The following is a 17,481-nucleotide window of genomic DNA, read 5'->3' on the forward strand; positions in this document are numbered from 1 at the left end:
CCCAGAACCTCTTGACCGTGTCTGGTTATAAATCCGGATCGGATCTGCTCAGACTCGATCCGTTTGCTTCCGTTTATATAACTTCGTCATCCCAAATTTGGACATCATGAGAAGAGCCTTCCCGACTGACTCGGCAAAGGGGACAGTGACCTCATGAATTGAAAGCTCACTCTCTCTCTCTCGGTCGACCGATCGAGATGGCGGGGAGGCGAGGCGCACAGATCCTTCCCTACTCCAAGCTCAAATCGAAGCCGAACAAGCGAAGAAGGAACAGGCTGAGTGATCTGCTTCTGACCAACGTCTTCTCGCTCGGGCTTTTCATTTCCCTCATCTTCTTTCTTGGTGTGGTCGTTAAATATGGAATACCGAATCCCCTCTCCTCGAAATCTGGAAATTCTTCCTACCCGTCTCCTTACAGAACCAAAAGACTGTTCTCTTGGAGACCATTCTCCTCGAATCACACTAATTCGCCCGTGGACATCACCACGAAGGGTCTCTATGACAAGATTGAGTTTCTCGATGTGGATGGAGGGCCATGGAAGCAAGGGTGGGTGGTTAAGTATAAGGGAGACGAATGGGATCGCGAAACATTGAAGATCTTCGTCGTGCCACACTCGCATAATGATCCCGGCTGGAAGCTAACAGTGGAAGAATACTATCTGCAACAGTCTCGCCATATTTTGGATACCATTGTGGAGACTCTCTCAAAGGTAACAGCAAAAAGACGTGCGGCGTTCGTATGTTCACATTCTTGGTGGGGGTCTGAATTGATTTCGTTGATGGACTGAGTGGCGGTAGAGCTGATCAGTTAGTCATGCGATTCCTGACTTGTTGCTGTTTTTTCTGTTGATCTGTTTGTGGGCAGCTTAATTTTTTATGGTTTTTTTATCCCTCTTTTTGGTTTCTTTTTGACATTGTTAGACCATCATTTAAAGGTGGTTACGTTTCTATAAGTATGCTTTAGTTGCGCCTGTGCTGTTTTGATTATTGGAGTCTCTGTATTCTCTGTTGCTGCCATCGGTTTTTGGCCTTTGCATTGGGAATTCTTTAGAACCAAATGGTGGTTCCTCACTGAAACTGGCAATGGCAGGATACTCGGCGAAAATTCATATGGGAAGAGATGTCATACCTGCAGCGGTGGTGGAGGGATGCTTCCGACTCAAAGAAACAAGATCTTATCAGTTTAGTAAAGAATGGGCAGTTGGAGATCGTTGGAGGTGGATGGGTGATGAATGATGAGGTAACTTTCTGAAAAGTTGAACGCTTTTATATCTTCATTGTGTTTGTTTCATAGATCTGATTTGACTTGTAGGAGAACGGAAGTATAAGAGGTTTGGCTGTGTAATGAGTGTCACATCTTATGATGTTTTCCCCCCTTTTTGGGCTTAGCCTTTGTGTCTTTCAGCTTAAAATCACTATTTGTTATATTATCTTTCAGTTCAAGAACAAGTAATGCTAACATCAGAAACTTAACATTTTGTGATTGCAGGCGAACTCACACTACTTTGCTATTATAGAGCAGGTACGTTTAGTAGATAAAACCCTTCTGATGTAGTCAATCATGATAACTGTAGTTTGCTGTCTATTTCAATTGAAGACTACTTAATCGGGAAATTAGGACCGCTAACCACGAATGGTTCCCTTGGACATTGAACCTGCCAGTTTTCTCAGCTTTTTGTTTTTGTTATTCTAGTCTATATTGCAGCATTGGATATCTTCATGTCATGGTAATAGGAAAAAAAAATCACTTAGTTATGCAATATAACCTTTAAATATCTGGTTTTAGAAAACATGTAGATCATGACATTACCATTTGATGGTTTCAGACTTTCAAATATCTGCTTAATGTTATCTCCATGTTTGGCTGTATGTTTGGATGTCCTACTTCTATTTTAGCTCTTAGGGTTCTTGGAGTATGTGTACTGTCTCATTTGCACAAGCTTCTGTGTTTGTGCTACATAGTACATAAGATTTCTGAGCTGCATTCGTTAGTTTAAACTAGGTTAACTTAATCCGAATTCCGATGGTGGTGTTCGTTACTTAGAAACTTCCCTTTAACCCAATTATCCTTATGCTGTTTTTCTTGTGGAAGGGTAATTCTCATTTAAAATCATGGCCTAAGCTGTGAAATTGGTTTGTCTTATTGAACTTAACTTTGAGAACTTTTTCCAATCAATTTTCTCTTTTCTTATACCTAAGCTATCTCAATCAGAAGGTTAAATCCTGGAGAAGTATAGGTGTTGACTCCGTAGTTGTAATGTGGAGGAGAGTGGCAGCAGAAGTGGAGTATGGAGAGGTTACACCGCCAATTAGCAGGCAGGCTACAGTGTAATAAAATGGTATGGACTATGGAGAGGTACACAAGGAGATCTATAAAGAACCCACACATGGCAATAGGTTCACAAGAACCTATCATACAAAGCGACAACACACACAAAGCTCACAACAAACAAAAACGCTCACAAAACAGATCTGAAGAAAATATTTCATCAACTCATATAAAACAGGCATGATAAGCCTTACACAAGAGAGTGGTTAAAGTTGAACCTCAGTTTACACATCCAAGAGAAAGAGGAGCTAGCAAACATCTAACTCAGTTCAACCTTTTGCTGGCTGAACAGAAAAGAAAAATGAAAAAACCAACGAGTACAAAATTTTAAAAAGAATATATATATATATATATATATATAGAGAGAGAGAGAGAGAGAGCTGTATGACTATGAGAAATATGACAGGTTTAAGTCTCTGGATCATGCAGGTTTGGCATGTCTAATATGAGCATCTTATGCAAATGCATCACTACATCTGTGTTTTCTGGATAATTTTAATGCCGGTGCCGTCATGTCAAACAATTATTGTTTGTTCCTGCTGAAAGCCATGTTGATTGTGCTACATATCAATGGCCAACCACTTTCAGTAATCACAATTACTTAATTCTCTTTTGCCACCTATTGCTAAGTCAAGATTTAATATATCTGGTTTTATTTTTTACCAGCCAGAAATATACTCATATTGTGAATTCCTATAGGCTTGCTACGTTTACCTTGTCTTCTTTACCTCTACAATATGCCATATATGCAGATTTAGTTGCACATATGCTGTTGGCACTTGGCTGTGCTGGTTTGTCTTGGACCAGAACTTCCGTGCAGTCAAACTCTGTTGCGTTACACAGGTTATTTTAATAAATACAACATCCGGATGAAACCTGTTTGACACGCATAAGCTTTATGTTTCAGATGATGGAAGGGAATACGTGGTTAGCAGATAATATTGGGGCTGTTCCAAGGAATGCTTGGGCTATTGATCCATTTGGTTATTCTGCTACAATGGCATATCTGCTTCGCCGTATGGGTTTTGAGAACATGCTTATCCAAAGGACTCACTATGAGTTAAAAAAGGAACTTGCACTTCATGAGAATCTTGAGTTTTTGTGGCGGCAGGGGTGGGATGTGGAGGGAACAGCTGATATATTTGTTCATATGATGCCTTTTTATTCTTATGATATCCCACATACTTGTGGACCAGAACCAGCCATCTGTTGTCAGTTTGATTTTGCTCGTATGCGTGGTTTCAGCTACGAGTCCTGTCCATGGGGCCAACATCCAGTTGAGACCAACCCAAGCAATGTTCATGAAAGAGCCTTGAAGTTGTTAGATCAGTACAGGAAAAAGTCTACTCTTTACAGAACAAATACCCTTCTTGTACCCCTTGGTGATGATTTCAGATATGCGAGTACAGATGAAGCAGAATCTCAGTTTAGTAACTACCAAATGCTATTTGACTATATCAATTCTAATCCATCTCTCAATGCTGAGGCGAAATTTGGCACACTAGAAGATTACTTTCAAACTCTGCGTGCTGAGGCAGAAAGGATAAATTTTTCTCTGCCCGGTGAGATAGGTTCCAGTGTCCTTGAAGGTTTCCCTTCTTTGTCAGGAGACTTTTTTACCTATGCTGACAGGCAGAAGGATTATTGGAGTGGATATTATGTTTCAAGGCCATTTTTCAAGGCTGTTGATCGTGTATTAGAGGAAACCCTGCGGGCATCTGAAATTATGTTTTCTTTGGTCCTGGGTTACTGTTACAGAGCACCTTGTGCTAAGTATCCCATCAGTTTTTCTGACAAGCTGACAGCTGCGAGGAGGAATTTAGCACTTTTTCAGCACCATGATGGTGTAACAGGAACTGCAAAAGATCATGTGGTGGAAGACTATGGACTTCGAATGCATACTTCTTTACATGACCTGCATATATTCATGGCAAAATCAGTTGAACTATTGCTAAATGTAAATCATGACAAAGCAGATCATAGTCAGTTGTCTCAGTTTGAGACAGAGCAGGTGCGGTCAAAGTACAATGTTCAGCCCATACACCGTGTCATCGAAGTGCCTGATGGAAGTCTGGAGACAGTTGTGTTTTTCAATCCTCTTGAGCAAACAAGAGAAGAAATTGTAATGGTGGTTGTAACAAGGCCAGATATATGTGTACTGTCGTCAAATTGGACCTCTTTAAGAAGTCAGATTGCTCCTGAGTTGCACCATCAAGAGGATGATTTATTCACTGGGAGGCATCGTGTTTTCTGGAAAGCTTCTGTTCCGCCATTGGGTCTACAAACCTATTATATTGTCAATGGGTATGTGGGATGCGAGAAACCAAAACATTCAAAAATGAAATTGCTTGGTGGCTCAAAACCTTTGTCTTGCCCTGCTCCTTACACATGTTCAAAGCTTGTGAAGGGTGTCATAGAGATTCAGAATCACTTGCATACACTTACGTTTGATGCCAAGCATGGCCTTTTGCAGAAGGTTTCCAATCATAAAGACAGTAATGTAAGGGTTGTTGCGGAAGAAATTGGAATGTATTCTAGCATGGGAAGCGGCGCATATCTCTTCAAGCCTACTGGTGAGGCTCAACCAATTGTGCAGGCAGGTGGAAGGATTGTAATTTCAGATGGTCCTTTTATGCAGGAAGTATATTCTTACCCCAAGGTGTCATCGGGCAAAACTCCTATTTCACATAGTACTCGTGTTTATCATGGAGAGGATACTGTTCAGGGTTTTCTGATAGAGAAGGAATATCATGTTGAGCTTCTTGGTCCCGACTTCAATGACAGGGAACTGATAGCTAGATTTAAGACAGATATTGAAAATAAAAGAATTTTCTATTCAGATTTGAACGGTTTCCAGATGAGCCGAAGGGAAACCTATGATAAGATCCCACTGCAGGGCAATTACTATCCAATGCCGTCACTTGCGTTCTTACAGAACATTAAGGGACATCGCTTTTCTGTCCATTCTCGCCAGTCCCTGGGTGTGGCCAGCCTTAGAAATGGCTGGCTTGAGATTATGCTGGACAGACGACTAACACGTGATGATGATAGAGGTCTTGGTCAAGGTGTCATGGATAACCGCCCTATGAATGTTCTGTTCCACCTTTTGATAGAATCCAATATTTCTGCTTCCACAAATACTAAAATGGAGGGTTCGGCAGCCCTGAACCCATCCTTGCTCTCTCACCGTGTTGGTGCTCACCTGAATTATCCAATGCACGCATTTGTGAGCAAGAAAACAGAAGAAATTTCGGTTCAGTTACCTCCAAAAATTTTCTCTCCATTAATGTCTCCCTTGCCATGTGACGTCCATATTGTGCAATTTAAGGTCCCTCGTCCATCAAGATTCATGAGTGGGTCACTTGAAGATCTAAGGTTCTTACTTATTCTGCAGAGGAGGGGTTGGGATGCATCTTATTGCAAGAGGGGAGGATTTGGATGTTCAACACTAATAGATGGCATGTTTGATCTCTTCTCGGTTTTTAAAGATCTTGAGATCCTCGAAGCAAAAGCAACTTCTCTCAATACATTGCATGATGACACTGAGAATGTAGGGAACATTGAGGAATTACAGAGAAAGCAACTGCAGGAAATATCTGGTGAGGGACAAGTGATGCTCTATCCGATGGAGCTGCATGCATACAAATTGGGTATAAGGCCAAAGCAGTAAGATTAAATGAAAATGCTTTTTGTAGTTCAGCGGGATTCAGCCTTGCCAGTCACCATTAGAAGCTTGTTTAGGTATGCCATTTTGATGTTCAAATTTCTTCTTCGCAAGCGAAGAATTTTATGGTGCAGTGTGCAATACACTTGTGAACTGAGATGTATATCTTGATGAGAGAAAGAAGCCAACAAAGTGGAATGTTACAGGCTCGCCTATTGGGGAAAATGTCACAGGTTCGCCTATTGAAAAAAACAAGAACGTCATAGGTTAGCAGTACCGTCTGGTGAAGCAATTTAGCAGGTTCAAATCTTATAGTTATCAAACCTGTTGTCGATATTCTTGATCAATATTTACAGCACACGGATGGTTCCATGGAGCAGTATGAAAATAATCCACTATGCGAAGCGTTGTTCTTGCTTCGGCTGTGTAACAACTGCTGTTCTACTTAGAACATTCTGAGGAATTTTGTCTATCAAATCTTCTTAACCACAGTTTAAACCAAGTTGCTTTTGCTTTCTTCCATTGGAACATTCAAAATTGGGGCTTTCAGTGCTGATCCTGATCTCTCTCTCTCTCTCACTCACACACACACAAACACACTCACACTTAAATATTGGGCGCGAGAGCAGGTGCTGAGGGACATACACACGTCTAGATGCATGAACAATTGAACATGCAGACTAGCAGTCACAGGAAACTCAATCCTGAGCCTTTGGTCCATATTCAATAAGATAAAAAAAAATGATTTTTTATTAAGTTGATAAGAGAATACAATGAAGTAAACTCTAATGCTATTTTGACTTGTTCGCACGAAAGGAAGGGAAAAGGAAAGATTAAACAGCACGGTGTTCATTTCATTATAAAATAATCTCCGCCTGTACACTGATATTGAGAATCTTATTAGGCAGTACAACACAGTTGCTGACCACCACCTCATCCTCCACAATCACGGACTCCCCTACATTTGAAGCAAATGGATTGAAAGTTGTCAAATTCAACTCCAAGATGGGTTAGTATCTTTATACAAATGTTAAAGTAAAAATGTGTACCTAGGATCGTTATTCCAAGTTTTGCAAAGTAATCTTCTATACCCTGTGAAAATGAACACTTAATTCAAGTGATTTCATGAACTTCAGGATGTCTTTTACATGCAAAACAGCAAATATCATATATTCATATGGGTTACCACTAAAGTATTTGATTTGACCCACAGTTACCAAAATGAGAGCTAAAGGTAGGAACACTATCAGGGTATAATACTTGCAGTACATGGGTGTGGGTGTGGGTGTGTGCGTAAAATTGAGTTAGTATGACATCAAAAAACGATGACAGCATGTGCACTTCTGCTAAGTATACTTTAACCATTCAAAGATTCACAGCCGATGATAGGAAACCCTACAGGAATGTATCTGATAATAGAAACTATAGGTTAGACATGGTTGCAAGGCTCGCAATAAACCAAAATGGCTTTGTTGTAGACCAAGAACTAGATGACATATCTTTGGTTTTATAAAGACATGAAACAGTGGTTATTTAAAAGAGAATGGTTAACCACAAATAAGGAATTAAACAATCACGATCTTTAAAATCAATTTGCATTCCATTATTAAACACAAATAAGGCTTAGCAAAAACACATTTTCTTTAATCAATAATAACAACAAAATATGTGTACCGATCAACCTGAATGCATGTGTACAGCGATCCCCCTACTTTTACTCTAATCCATAGCTGAATAGCTGGTCAAACCGTTACAGCTCCATAAGTTGAGAAATTACAATAATAGCATATGGGGTTGGAAGTAAGATACTAAGATTTATTCTTGATTTTATTTCAACCAGCATGAAGAAGATATTTCCTCTTCCATCATTCTGGCAACATAACCAACACAAATCCAGGCAATCAAGATACTATAAGTTGATTTTACTTCTTTCCAACATAAACGTACTTCCCTTCTAACATTTTTCTAGTAACGTAGACAATATGACTGTAGGCAATAAAGATGTCAGAAAAAAAAATAAAAAGGAGTGAAGAAGAGCCACAGTCTCTATTCAAGCATTCACTGGAATTCTAGAAACCAGAAAATCCATGACAACTACTTCTCACATAAAGCACCAAACCTAAGGAAAACGAACAAATCAAGAAGGACAACAGCAGTAAAAAAACAAAAGACGATAAAAACAGAATATTAAGCTGGTATTACATGGAAGCAAAGCTTTACCTGAACTCTTGACCATTTCCCTATAGATGACTTCCATCCAACAATTGAGTGAGTAATTAATGCATGTTCCTGCCATTGTGGTAACCATTTATGATATAGTCAATTTGAAAAAATTAAAATGGAATAAATGTATTTATGTGCTTATGATTAGTGACTGGTACAGAATTAAAGCTGACCTTGACTTCAACATCATCAAGAATGATGCAAGTGATAAGTCTTGCACCAGCTCCTATACGAGCATTTGCAGATATGGAGACATTTGGACCAATCTGTTCATGTACAAATAATAAAGTCATCAAAATAGGATTGCAATGGGAATGCTGTATTAAAAAAATGTATACAATTTGAAACTAATAACCTTTGCAGTCGGGTGAACTTTTGCAGAAGGATGAATGTAAACATCACCAATTATAGTGGGACTTCTAGTGCCATCACCAGTAGCCAAAAGGTCAGGGGAAGTATGCCGATATTGGGAAAGGTACAAAGCTGAGCATCTAAGGGACATTCTACAGAACATAGAAAAATGCCTTCTGATTATGCTGAAAAGCAGGTAGTGTCCATATATTAAAAACAGCAGAATGTCACATATATGATCATACCCTGGAGTCTTGATCTGCTCCCAAAAGTCCAAGGTCTCATAAGTGTACAACTTCTTTTTTCCAGCTAATGGGGATAAAATGTCCTGATCCAACCTCACAAAATCCATTGGGAGAGTCCTACCATAAATTTCAAAGGTTAGACTGCGTTTTCCTCGACCTCAAGGTTGTTCAGTTTAGTGAACCAAATTTTTATTACAAGAGATGCACCTATTCCCTTCTCAAATTGAACTATGTCCGTACATACACTGTAAACTAAAAGTCAATTGTCCAAATCACATTTGCCAAATTTGAGCATATGAGCACCACAGACATCTCTGTTTCAAATCACATTACCGTATAAACATACCATAAAAAAATTAAACCTGCTCAAGATGATTCTCTTCAAAATATAAATTCCCTTCACTTAACATGCAATACATGCACAAAGAGATCATGTACACCACATTAACTTCAGAATGCTAAAAGTGGAGTTATAACCTAGTACATCCTAATCAGCTTACAAATCTAATATACAAGGATCAAGTTTCTTTAGCTACATCTATAAGTACAGCATCAGCCCCAGGCTTCCAGCTAATCGCAGCAGGGAACTAAGATTTAGAGGCAACTGTGTACAAGTATAAAAAGCTACTTCCAGAAAATTTTGTTTGTTTTAGTGCAAAATTTATGTACAGCAAAGCCAATCATTGTCAAGAATTGTTAATGGATGATCTTGTGAAGATAGTGGATATTTTATATGAAACAGACAAAGAAATGTTTTTGTGCATGTTAACATTAATGGCATCTGATGTAGTTTGTTACCATTTTGGTCCTTACTTGTATACAGTTCTTGTTAGGCCTTGTTTCATATAAAAGAGATCGAGGAGATTCCACTTCTCTAGTTTGAAAATATCTTTTGTGACTGAAGAGATGTTGACACTCTATTTCTCTTCCTATTCTAGTGAATGGCATGCAAATGAATTCAGAAACTTCCAAAGTATGACTGAATGCTATGATAATTGATAGCCAACAAAAGTGTTGTGATATTCTTTATTCAGTTGATGATACAAGATTGCTTTGTACTTTACATAAACCAAAAAAAGAAGTTCAAGCAGTAGGCTGCGCTCTTACTTAGTTGCTGATTGAAGAGCTTCAAAGCTGGATATACGCCGCAAAGTAGCTGAAAGTATAGCATAGGACTCAGAAATGGATAACAACTTCAAACAAAAAGCAACTAAATACAAATATCATATAGATAAAGATGAAAGGGTTTATGAAAGACAAAGCAAAAGGTATAGTTGAAATAGATTGCCAAGCATCAATCTGCACTATTTTCCAAATGATAAGAGTCAACATATTTTCAAATTCAGACTAGCATGTACTAAGATATGATGTAATATAAGAAAGAAAAAGGTAGAAATAAAGGCAAAAGTCCAATGTTAGTATGAATTTTAGTATGAACTAATCATGGCTTCAGCACGTTGGTAGGTGCATAGCATGGAAGCACCAAATAAGCAAATGATACCAAATCACTTTGTTTCATATGCATCTCTTTCTTTTCATAGGTCATCAACACAGGCACCTTCGATCTCATGAGCTTCTCTCTTCAGACATTAGGTTCAGCGCTAACGAGTGGTAGTCATCATTTTCTATGTCAGGCATTATTGTTGGCACTTTTTTCGTTGCAACTAGACCATTTAAACTGGTCAATTGGCAGCCTTATCCGCCCATATTGCAGCATGTTTTGCCTATGCTCCATTCATGAACATCAAAAGTAAGCACCATCCTGTTCCTAATGAATGCTCACTACCAGAAGATTTCAAAAGGAAAATTTTCATTTCCAGAAATAGTGACTATTTTCGTATAATCCTGTTGAGAAGTTCCCAAAAGTCCAAAACAAAGGACAACAGTGCCACTGCTGTTTCTTAAAAGTTTCTGACTTTATTAATGTCCAAGTGATTCCTTACCAAAATTCAAGTAGAAAACATTTTTAATGTGTATGCATACAGTACACAGATGGAAACTTCACTTCTCACATTTTGGCAGATATAAACCTCCGGTTGAAAAATTGAAAATCCAACTGAAGCAAGATTTCACTGACCTCTGTCTTTTCTTATGGTAGAAACATCTTGGATGACTGAGAAAATTTCAGTTGTAAATATATATACACCACAATTTATTAGATCACTTACCTGCAGAAGAAGCAACAAATAATCGTAAGAAATTTACATAGCATGAATATAATCATTTTGATAAACTTTAACAGCAAAGTCAAGCTTCTCAATCACTGATATATACATACAAAAGTCTCCGGTTTTTCTGTGTAGTGCAATAGTTCATTAGTTTCTGGATCTGCCACTAACTCACCAAACTGGCTCGCTGACTCCGGAAATACCTGCATACGCAACAGATGATGACATTTTTTTCCTGCACAAATGAAAGCTTCTAGGAAGAATTCATAAAATCAAAAAGTAGGTTTCCAAACCCCCACATCAAACTCCATCCAAATAAAAAGTGCAAATGGGAAATCACACAACAATTATCAGGATTCATGTCACAGCAACTGAATAACTTTACATAAACACCTAAGTCAGAATATGTGAAAAGAAACAATAATTGCCAACAAAGATGCTGAAAGAATGTATGCATGTTTTGGATATATTTGGTGATCCATCTTGGTGATTAGGCCATTCAATGATTCAATCCATTGAATAAAATCTAGCTAGCGAACAGATATCAGTATCAGGCTCCTGTTCATCCAGCTTCTGTTCCTCTATTCTGAGGATCTCAATGGACTTTTATACTATCTTTTATGAAAGTTCATTTTTTCTCATTTTTCAACTTGTCGAGACATCCACAGTTCCTCATTATAAACAAGAATTTATTGCTTCCATTAAGGTATGCCATGCCAAACAATTCCTCTGTGTGTGCATGCTTTTGGTGCATGTGCATGTACGCACAGAGGCACATTCTATGAAAGATAAAAAAAAATTAGTGCAGTTAGACAGTTACTCATTAATGGATACCTTACCTTGATGACTAAGACGGTGCCCATACCGCCATATCTTCTATGAGCATCTGCAACCAATGACCATCAATGAACAAGTTGTCAGGATAAAGTACAGAGACATTTGCTGCTTAATGTGGCAGGACAAAACACATGAACGTAAATGTGATGGATCAAATGTTATAAAAGGTGTAGCGTATCGCGTATCGGTCGGGCCGACCTATACGCCGTATCGTAACGTATCGCAAACGTAGCGTACTGTATCGTAAAATTAATTTTTAAATTTTAAAAAATATTTAAAAATAATAAAAAATAGAGAAAAATCATTAAAAATCTGAAAAAAAATGAACAAAAAATCAGAAATTAAGAAAAATGTATTCAAATATAAAAAAGATCATCATACATAAAGAACATTCATGTTTATTAACGATACATTCAAAAATAAGAAATCAAATTTTTAAGAATAACATATAAGCATCCATCACGATTTTAAACTTGAAAATTTTATAGAATCTTAGGACTTAGAGTCTTAGGACTTGGAGTTTTAGCAATTTTATAAGTTCAAAACATATAGTTATCATCTTTCCTGATTCAATGATAATATCTTCCAAATTGATGAATCCTTGGTTATTTTTTATGAAAATGGGCAAAATTTCTCCCCCCTACGTCTATTGGAGTCTTTAAATACAAGAAGAGAGAGGGGAGGAGTGTTTAAACTTTTAAAAAATAAAGAAATATGTGTTTTCTCCCGTATCGTACGATACGGGGGTGTATCGCCCGTATCGTACGATACAGACGATATGCATACGATACGAACGCGTATCGTGTTTCAAACACGTATCGTATAGGTTTTCTTGACCTATACGAGACGTATCGTACGATACGCGTCCGTATCATACGATACGGATAACATTGCATATCAACGAAAGATAATTCTAAAATATCACAAAAGGGACATTTCTTTGAGCAATAGAACTGTTTTTTACAGGCAGAAGCTTACCCAGCATGTCTGGCAATGGGAAACTACAGCAAACATCACAATTCAACAGAACTATCTGTGACTGTTGAGAAACAAGGGAGAAAAGAAACGATCATGTCAATATAGAAAGAAATCCAATTGCTCCTGCTGATACTTTATCTACCAATCTCAGTTGAAATTGTCTCTAGAAGATTAAACCAAATGCACAAACTAAAAGAACTCTATAGCAGGACATCGTAAAAGAAGTTAACCGGATTATCTTCCATGATTAAATCTCTGAAGTTGTAAAGCCCCCCAGCAGATCCATGCGGTTTGTCTTCTCTTAGGTACCTAAATTCACAGCAAATGAAAAATTAAGATGTCATTTTGCAAGATCCTATCAACAAACCAAGCCCGTTGATGGAATTCCATCAAAATTCTCCAACATGGGAGAAATATAAAGAACAAATCTAACACCAAACATTACCTAACAGGAACTTTCAATTCGTTTGATACTGAAGAGACGAATAGTGCAAACTCGCGCTCTTCATAAAATCCTATAAGATAGATCTGCGCCAAGTTGGGGATCTGCCATCAGAGACCAATCAATGTTTAGGAATTTTGAGAGATTCATTCAAGCCATCATCAAGAAGTAGAAAAACTAAGAGAAAAGACAGTGAACCCTTTTGCAAGCAGAAATTGGATGGTAGACCATTGGCTGCCCCGCAAGAGGGAATAGAGGCTTTGGTATGTTAAATGACAAGGGTCTGAAACGTGTTCCTGAAATTCAGCAAAATGTCAAGCCAGAAGCTTCAATTTTTCCCAGAAATCTTACTTATAGACAAAATTTAGAACCAAAGGTTGCGTAAAGATTTCAAGTCTGAAGAAAAGCAATAAGAAGCAGACTCACCCTTCGTCGGACCACCAACCATTATCACGGCAACCACTCTGTCTTCCGAGCTACCCATCTCATCAAACAAGATGAAGAGAGAACGGAAGAAGAATATAAATTTTGCAACTTAAGTGGCGTTTGAATACCTGGAATCAAAATCCTAGAATCTTAATGCCCGGTATTTTATACCAGGCAAATGTGCAATGGAATTTCACTTCCACATTCCATTTTGGCCATGCACTTGGCATTCCTACACCATGAGCTAAGAAATAAACAAACAAATTAGAAAACATGCACCTGCAAATCGTTTAAAAGATACATATGTTTTAGTACTCCAGAGGTTTAAATAAATATACATATATTTTGGTACTCCAGAGGTTTAAATACATCCACGTAATTCCACAGGTTTCAAATATACATATTTCTCAGTACAAGGAATATGCAAGGACCTTCAATTAGCTCACCTGCTGGAGCAGGAGAAGCAGGTGCTTCTTGAGAAACATGGATCTGATTCTTTAGAACCTGTAGTTAAAGATTGCATAATGAGGAGCCTGCCTGGATGAATTCAAAGTTTCAAGCCATGAAAGGAAGATAATATGCACAGTCGGATAGAAGCGAATGCCAGCAGAGTAAAATACGCGCAGTAAAGCTTAGATCTGACTTGACAAACAACAACTTTGAAACTGAAAATCCTACCGAACACAAAGTATCAGAAAAGGGAACTGCACAAAGGATACCCGGGACGTGAAACCTAATACATGGCAAACCCACCTCTACCCTGCCATAGCAATTACCTTTCAAAATTGAAACAACATAGATTTAACAGTAAGAAGAAGATTCACCAAAAATCGCCCGAAAGTAATAAACAGAATATTATGGTAAACAAAAAAAAAATTGTTCTGCACAATTGAAGCAGATGGACCAAAATATCGTATGCACAGAGAGAGAGAGAGAGGGAGCCTTCAGCCAAAGGACGCAAACAGAGTTCTAGAGAAATGAAATCCAGAAACGTCACGGAAGAAATCGTCCCCAAATAGTGTAAATCACCCTTTACGAGCATCCAAGAAATGGCGCTCGCGCGCGAGAGAGAGAGGGTGAGGAATTGGTACCAGTGAAATGCGACGGTACTGAGCTCCTCTTCCCACGAGAAGGTGGATATCTGCTTCGTAAGTTTGCGGCTGGATTGATGAACGCGGAGCCAAGAGAGTGCGGTAAAGCGATGAGCAGGAACGCGGCCCTGCCGAGCATTAAGGAAAAGGGGAGAAAAAAAAGTGTGGCCTGTCTGGGTGGGACTTTAGATCCAGGCATTTTAGTTCCAGATCTGGTCGTGAAAACTCCTCGTTTTAGTTTTCTGTTTGACGGCGAATGACAAATGTTTAAGAAATTGAATTTTAGTTCCACTTTCAACAGCCGATTCCCACCTCATCGAACGTCCCTGAAAAGCAAATCTTCATCGCCAACTTCGTGATGCAGTAGAGTTGAGCAAGACAAAAAGGAAAAGAAGGGTCATTGGCTATATCCACAGTCATAGAAGAGGAAGATTTGAAAGTCTTCATTTGGGGAGAAATAAATTACAAAAAGAGATTTCCTGCTAAATGCAAGTGCTTTGTGAACTTTTATAAGGAAGAAAAGGGTTAGTGCCCCCCAATAACGTGGGGGCTGCTAGATGATTAGTCTCTATTTCGAATCTTTAGAATGTCAATTTGAAGCAAAGGAAAAGCCGCCATTAACATACAAGTTGAGCATAGATTTCAGATATGTAATTTCTTTTGTTGTGGGGATCCACTTTGTTTAAACAATGGGAAAAGGAGGGTCTAATTTGAAATCCACGAACTTCAATATGCAAAATTTACGAATCTGAGAACCATAAACTTTAAGGCCACCATTGAGCTTTCAAGAAGGAAGAGAGAGCCTAACTCGAAATCCATGGATTTTAAAGATGCAAGATTTGCAAATCAATAGTGTAATCCTTGCATCTTTGAAACGTTGGATTTCAGATCTTTGTCACAAATCAAGGATTTGAAATCCTTGGATCTAGGATCCTAAAAGCTTAGATCACTTTCGAATTAAGATCAGAGTAATAAAGAACACCCGTAATGAACGATGAAGCTAAAAGCTAGCTAACTAGAGAGATCGTTTGGTCCTTTCAATCGAAGGAGATCAAATGGCTTTAACATACTACATTGGCTTGGATAGGAGATAAGACCTCATCTTCCTGAAAAAAGAAAAACCATGACAAGCTAGCAGTTGGCCACCAGGGCGTTTATTGGAAGAAAGAACTTTTCCTAGGTCTACCTTTTAGGAGAGTTTATCTGCAACACTACATCCCCCCATCAAACATGGAAATATTTTTCACGAAAACGATTCTTACTGCAGAAAATAAGTATGGCCTGATAGAAAATGTCAACTTCCATAAGCGGAGCCCCACTATGCACGCACCTCTGATTGCTCAGTGGGGTCAATGACTTAATATCATGTTTGTTTCTCAACCAAGCAAACAAGGAAAAGGCCTATGCGACCTTTGTTCAATCATTAAGCACAAACCATCGGAATATTTTATAAAGACTCCAATGGAAGCTAATAGATCTTCAGAGGTTCCTCGTGGCTAATTTAAAAAAGAAGTCAACTGTACAACACCAATTAAATTGCCGACCTTGTGCAGAGATCCAAATCTGAGCCTCCCCAATTTGTCCCACATCAGATCTGCATCGGAAGTAAGATTTTTGTAAGGTATTATGAGACATCGAAAGTAGATCTTCTATCATGTTAGGAATGTGGCTTTCCCATACTCTCTCTTAACACACCAATAAAAGAAAAAACAGAAAAAGAGAAAGGAAAAAAAAAAACACAACGTTTTATGTGGTTCAAAGGTGGAGTTCTCCTATGTTTACAGTCACCGCACAAAAGTTTCTTCAATGTCACAGGCCCTTTTAGTTGCAGTTTAACTCTACCCGAATTCAACCTACAAAATCTAACCCTCTTCGTTGTAGTTTGTTGGACCGTTTAGCCCACCTCTAAAAGAAATCCTGATTGCAGTTCGTTTAGCTCGCCTCTAAAAAAAATCCTGATTGCAGTTCGTTAGACCGACTTGCCTCAGACATGACTCCGCCCTTGCACACTCTCACATATCCTAGCACGACAAAGGTCGCTCTCGCCGGAAAATGGATCTCCGTCGTTTTGTGGATATGATACGAGCAAGCATGGTCATTTTTCACGACGAAAAACTTTTTGCCAGTGTCAGATCGTGTTAAAGGGTTGCAGGATGCCAAACAAGGAGCGCTAAAATAAGAAAACTCAAGACAGATCTGCCAAACACGTCACGTGGGATACTTGGCATATGCTGGGACCTGCTTTACTTTCTTCCTAAAATATGCCTTTCAGATTCTTTTTCTCTCTCTCTCTCTCTCTCTCTCTCTCTCTCTCTCTTCCTTCTTGGCCCAAGGAGGGAAACAAAAAGTTCAACTCAACTTTGCCACGAATTTCATGAAATAGATACATCGTTTTCGCTTTGGCATGGGGGGTACCTGCAAGTATCAGCCAAAGGCAGCCTTCCCTTCGTATTTTAATCAATTACTTTACTTATATTTCGTAGGAAGAATACGATACAGTACTAACATCCTATTTTAAACGAGATGTTTGAGACGGATGATGGTCCATCTAATATTCTTACCAAATGCATCTTAGTGTCCTACAAAAATTACGATGTTAGAGCACGTAGAATTGCAAGATGGTTAGAACTTCGATGTCAAGTAGAGGAAAGAAATTTGGTTTATTTTTAGGACAATTGGACATATTGGACGTCAGATCCATAATGAATCCAGAACAGCCAAAAGAAG

The 17,481-nt window shown here is 38.5% G+C and overlaps 2 protein-coding genes across 3 annotated transcripts; one reads left to right on the forward strand and one right to left on the reverse strand.

Annotated features, from left to right (window-relative positions):
- Nucleotides 1–121: 121 nt before the first annotated feature.
- On the forward strand, nt 122–6,495 carry LOC116250575 (alpha-mannosidase 2-like). The gene is made up of 4 exons (XM_031624301.2): nt 122–710; nt 1,091–1,240; nt 1,490–1,522; nt 3,237–6,495. The coding sequence occupies exons 1-4, from the start codon at nt 198–200 to the stop codon at nt 5,997–5,999; spliced, it is 3,459 nt and encodes a 1,152-aa protein (XP_031480161.1). The 5' UTR covers nt 122–197; the 3' UTR covers nt 6,000–6,495.
- Nucleotides 6,496–6,725: 230 nt separating this feature from the next.
- Nucleotides 6,726–15,169, reverse strand: LOC116250772 (uncharacterized). 2 transcript variants are annotated; one of them, XM_031624698.2, is made up of 17 exons: nt 14,755–15,169; nt 14,110–14,167; nt 13,664–13,907; nt 13,436–13,533; nt 13,241–13,341; nt 13,026–13,104; nt 12,796–12,856; nt 11,820–11,866; nt 11,091–11,183; nt 10,890–10,980; nt 9,920–9,968; nt 8,813–8,929; nt 8,572–8,719; nt 8,390–8,482; nt 8,214–8,282; nt 7,043–7,085; nt 6,726–6,951 (listed from the first exon to the last, which is right to left on the reverse strand). In XM_031624698.2, exons 3-17 carry the CDS (start codon nt 13,719–13,721, stop codon nt 6,851–6,853), a joined length of 1,248 nt encoding a protein of 415 aa, XP_031480558.1. In that variant the 5' UTR covers nt 13,722–13,907; nt 14,110–14,167; nt 14,755–15,169; the 3' UTR covers nt 6,726–6,850. The 2 variants fall into 2 exon arrangements, with proteins under 2 accessions (XP_031480558.1, XP_031480559.1); XM_031624699.2 differs by having other exon boundaries at nt 14,095–14,167.
- Between the last annotated feature and the right edge of the window lie 2,312 nt (nt 15,170–17,481).

The sequence above is a fragment of the Nymphaea colorata genome, chromosome 3 (genome assembly GCF_008831285.2).
Source record: "Nymphaea colorata isolate Beijing-Zhang1983 chromosome 3, ASM883128v2, whole genome shotgun sequence".
Classification (NCBI taxonomy): Eukaryota; Viridiplantae; Streptophyta; class Magnoliopsida; order Nymphaeales; family Nymphaeaceae; genus Nymphaea; species Nymphaea colorata.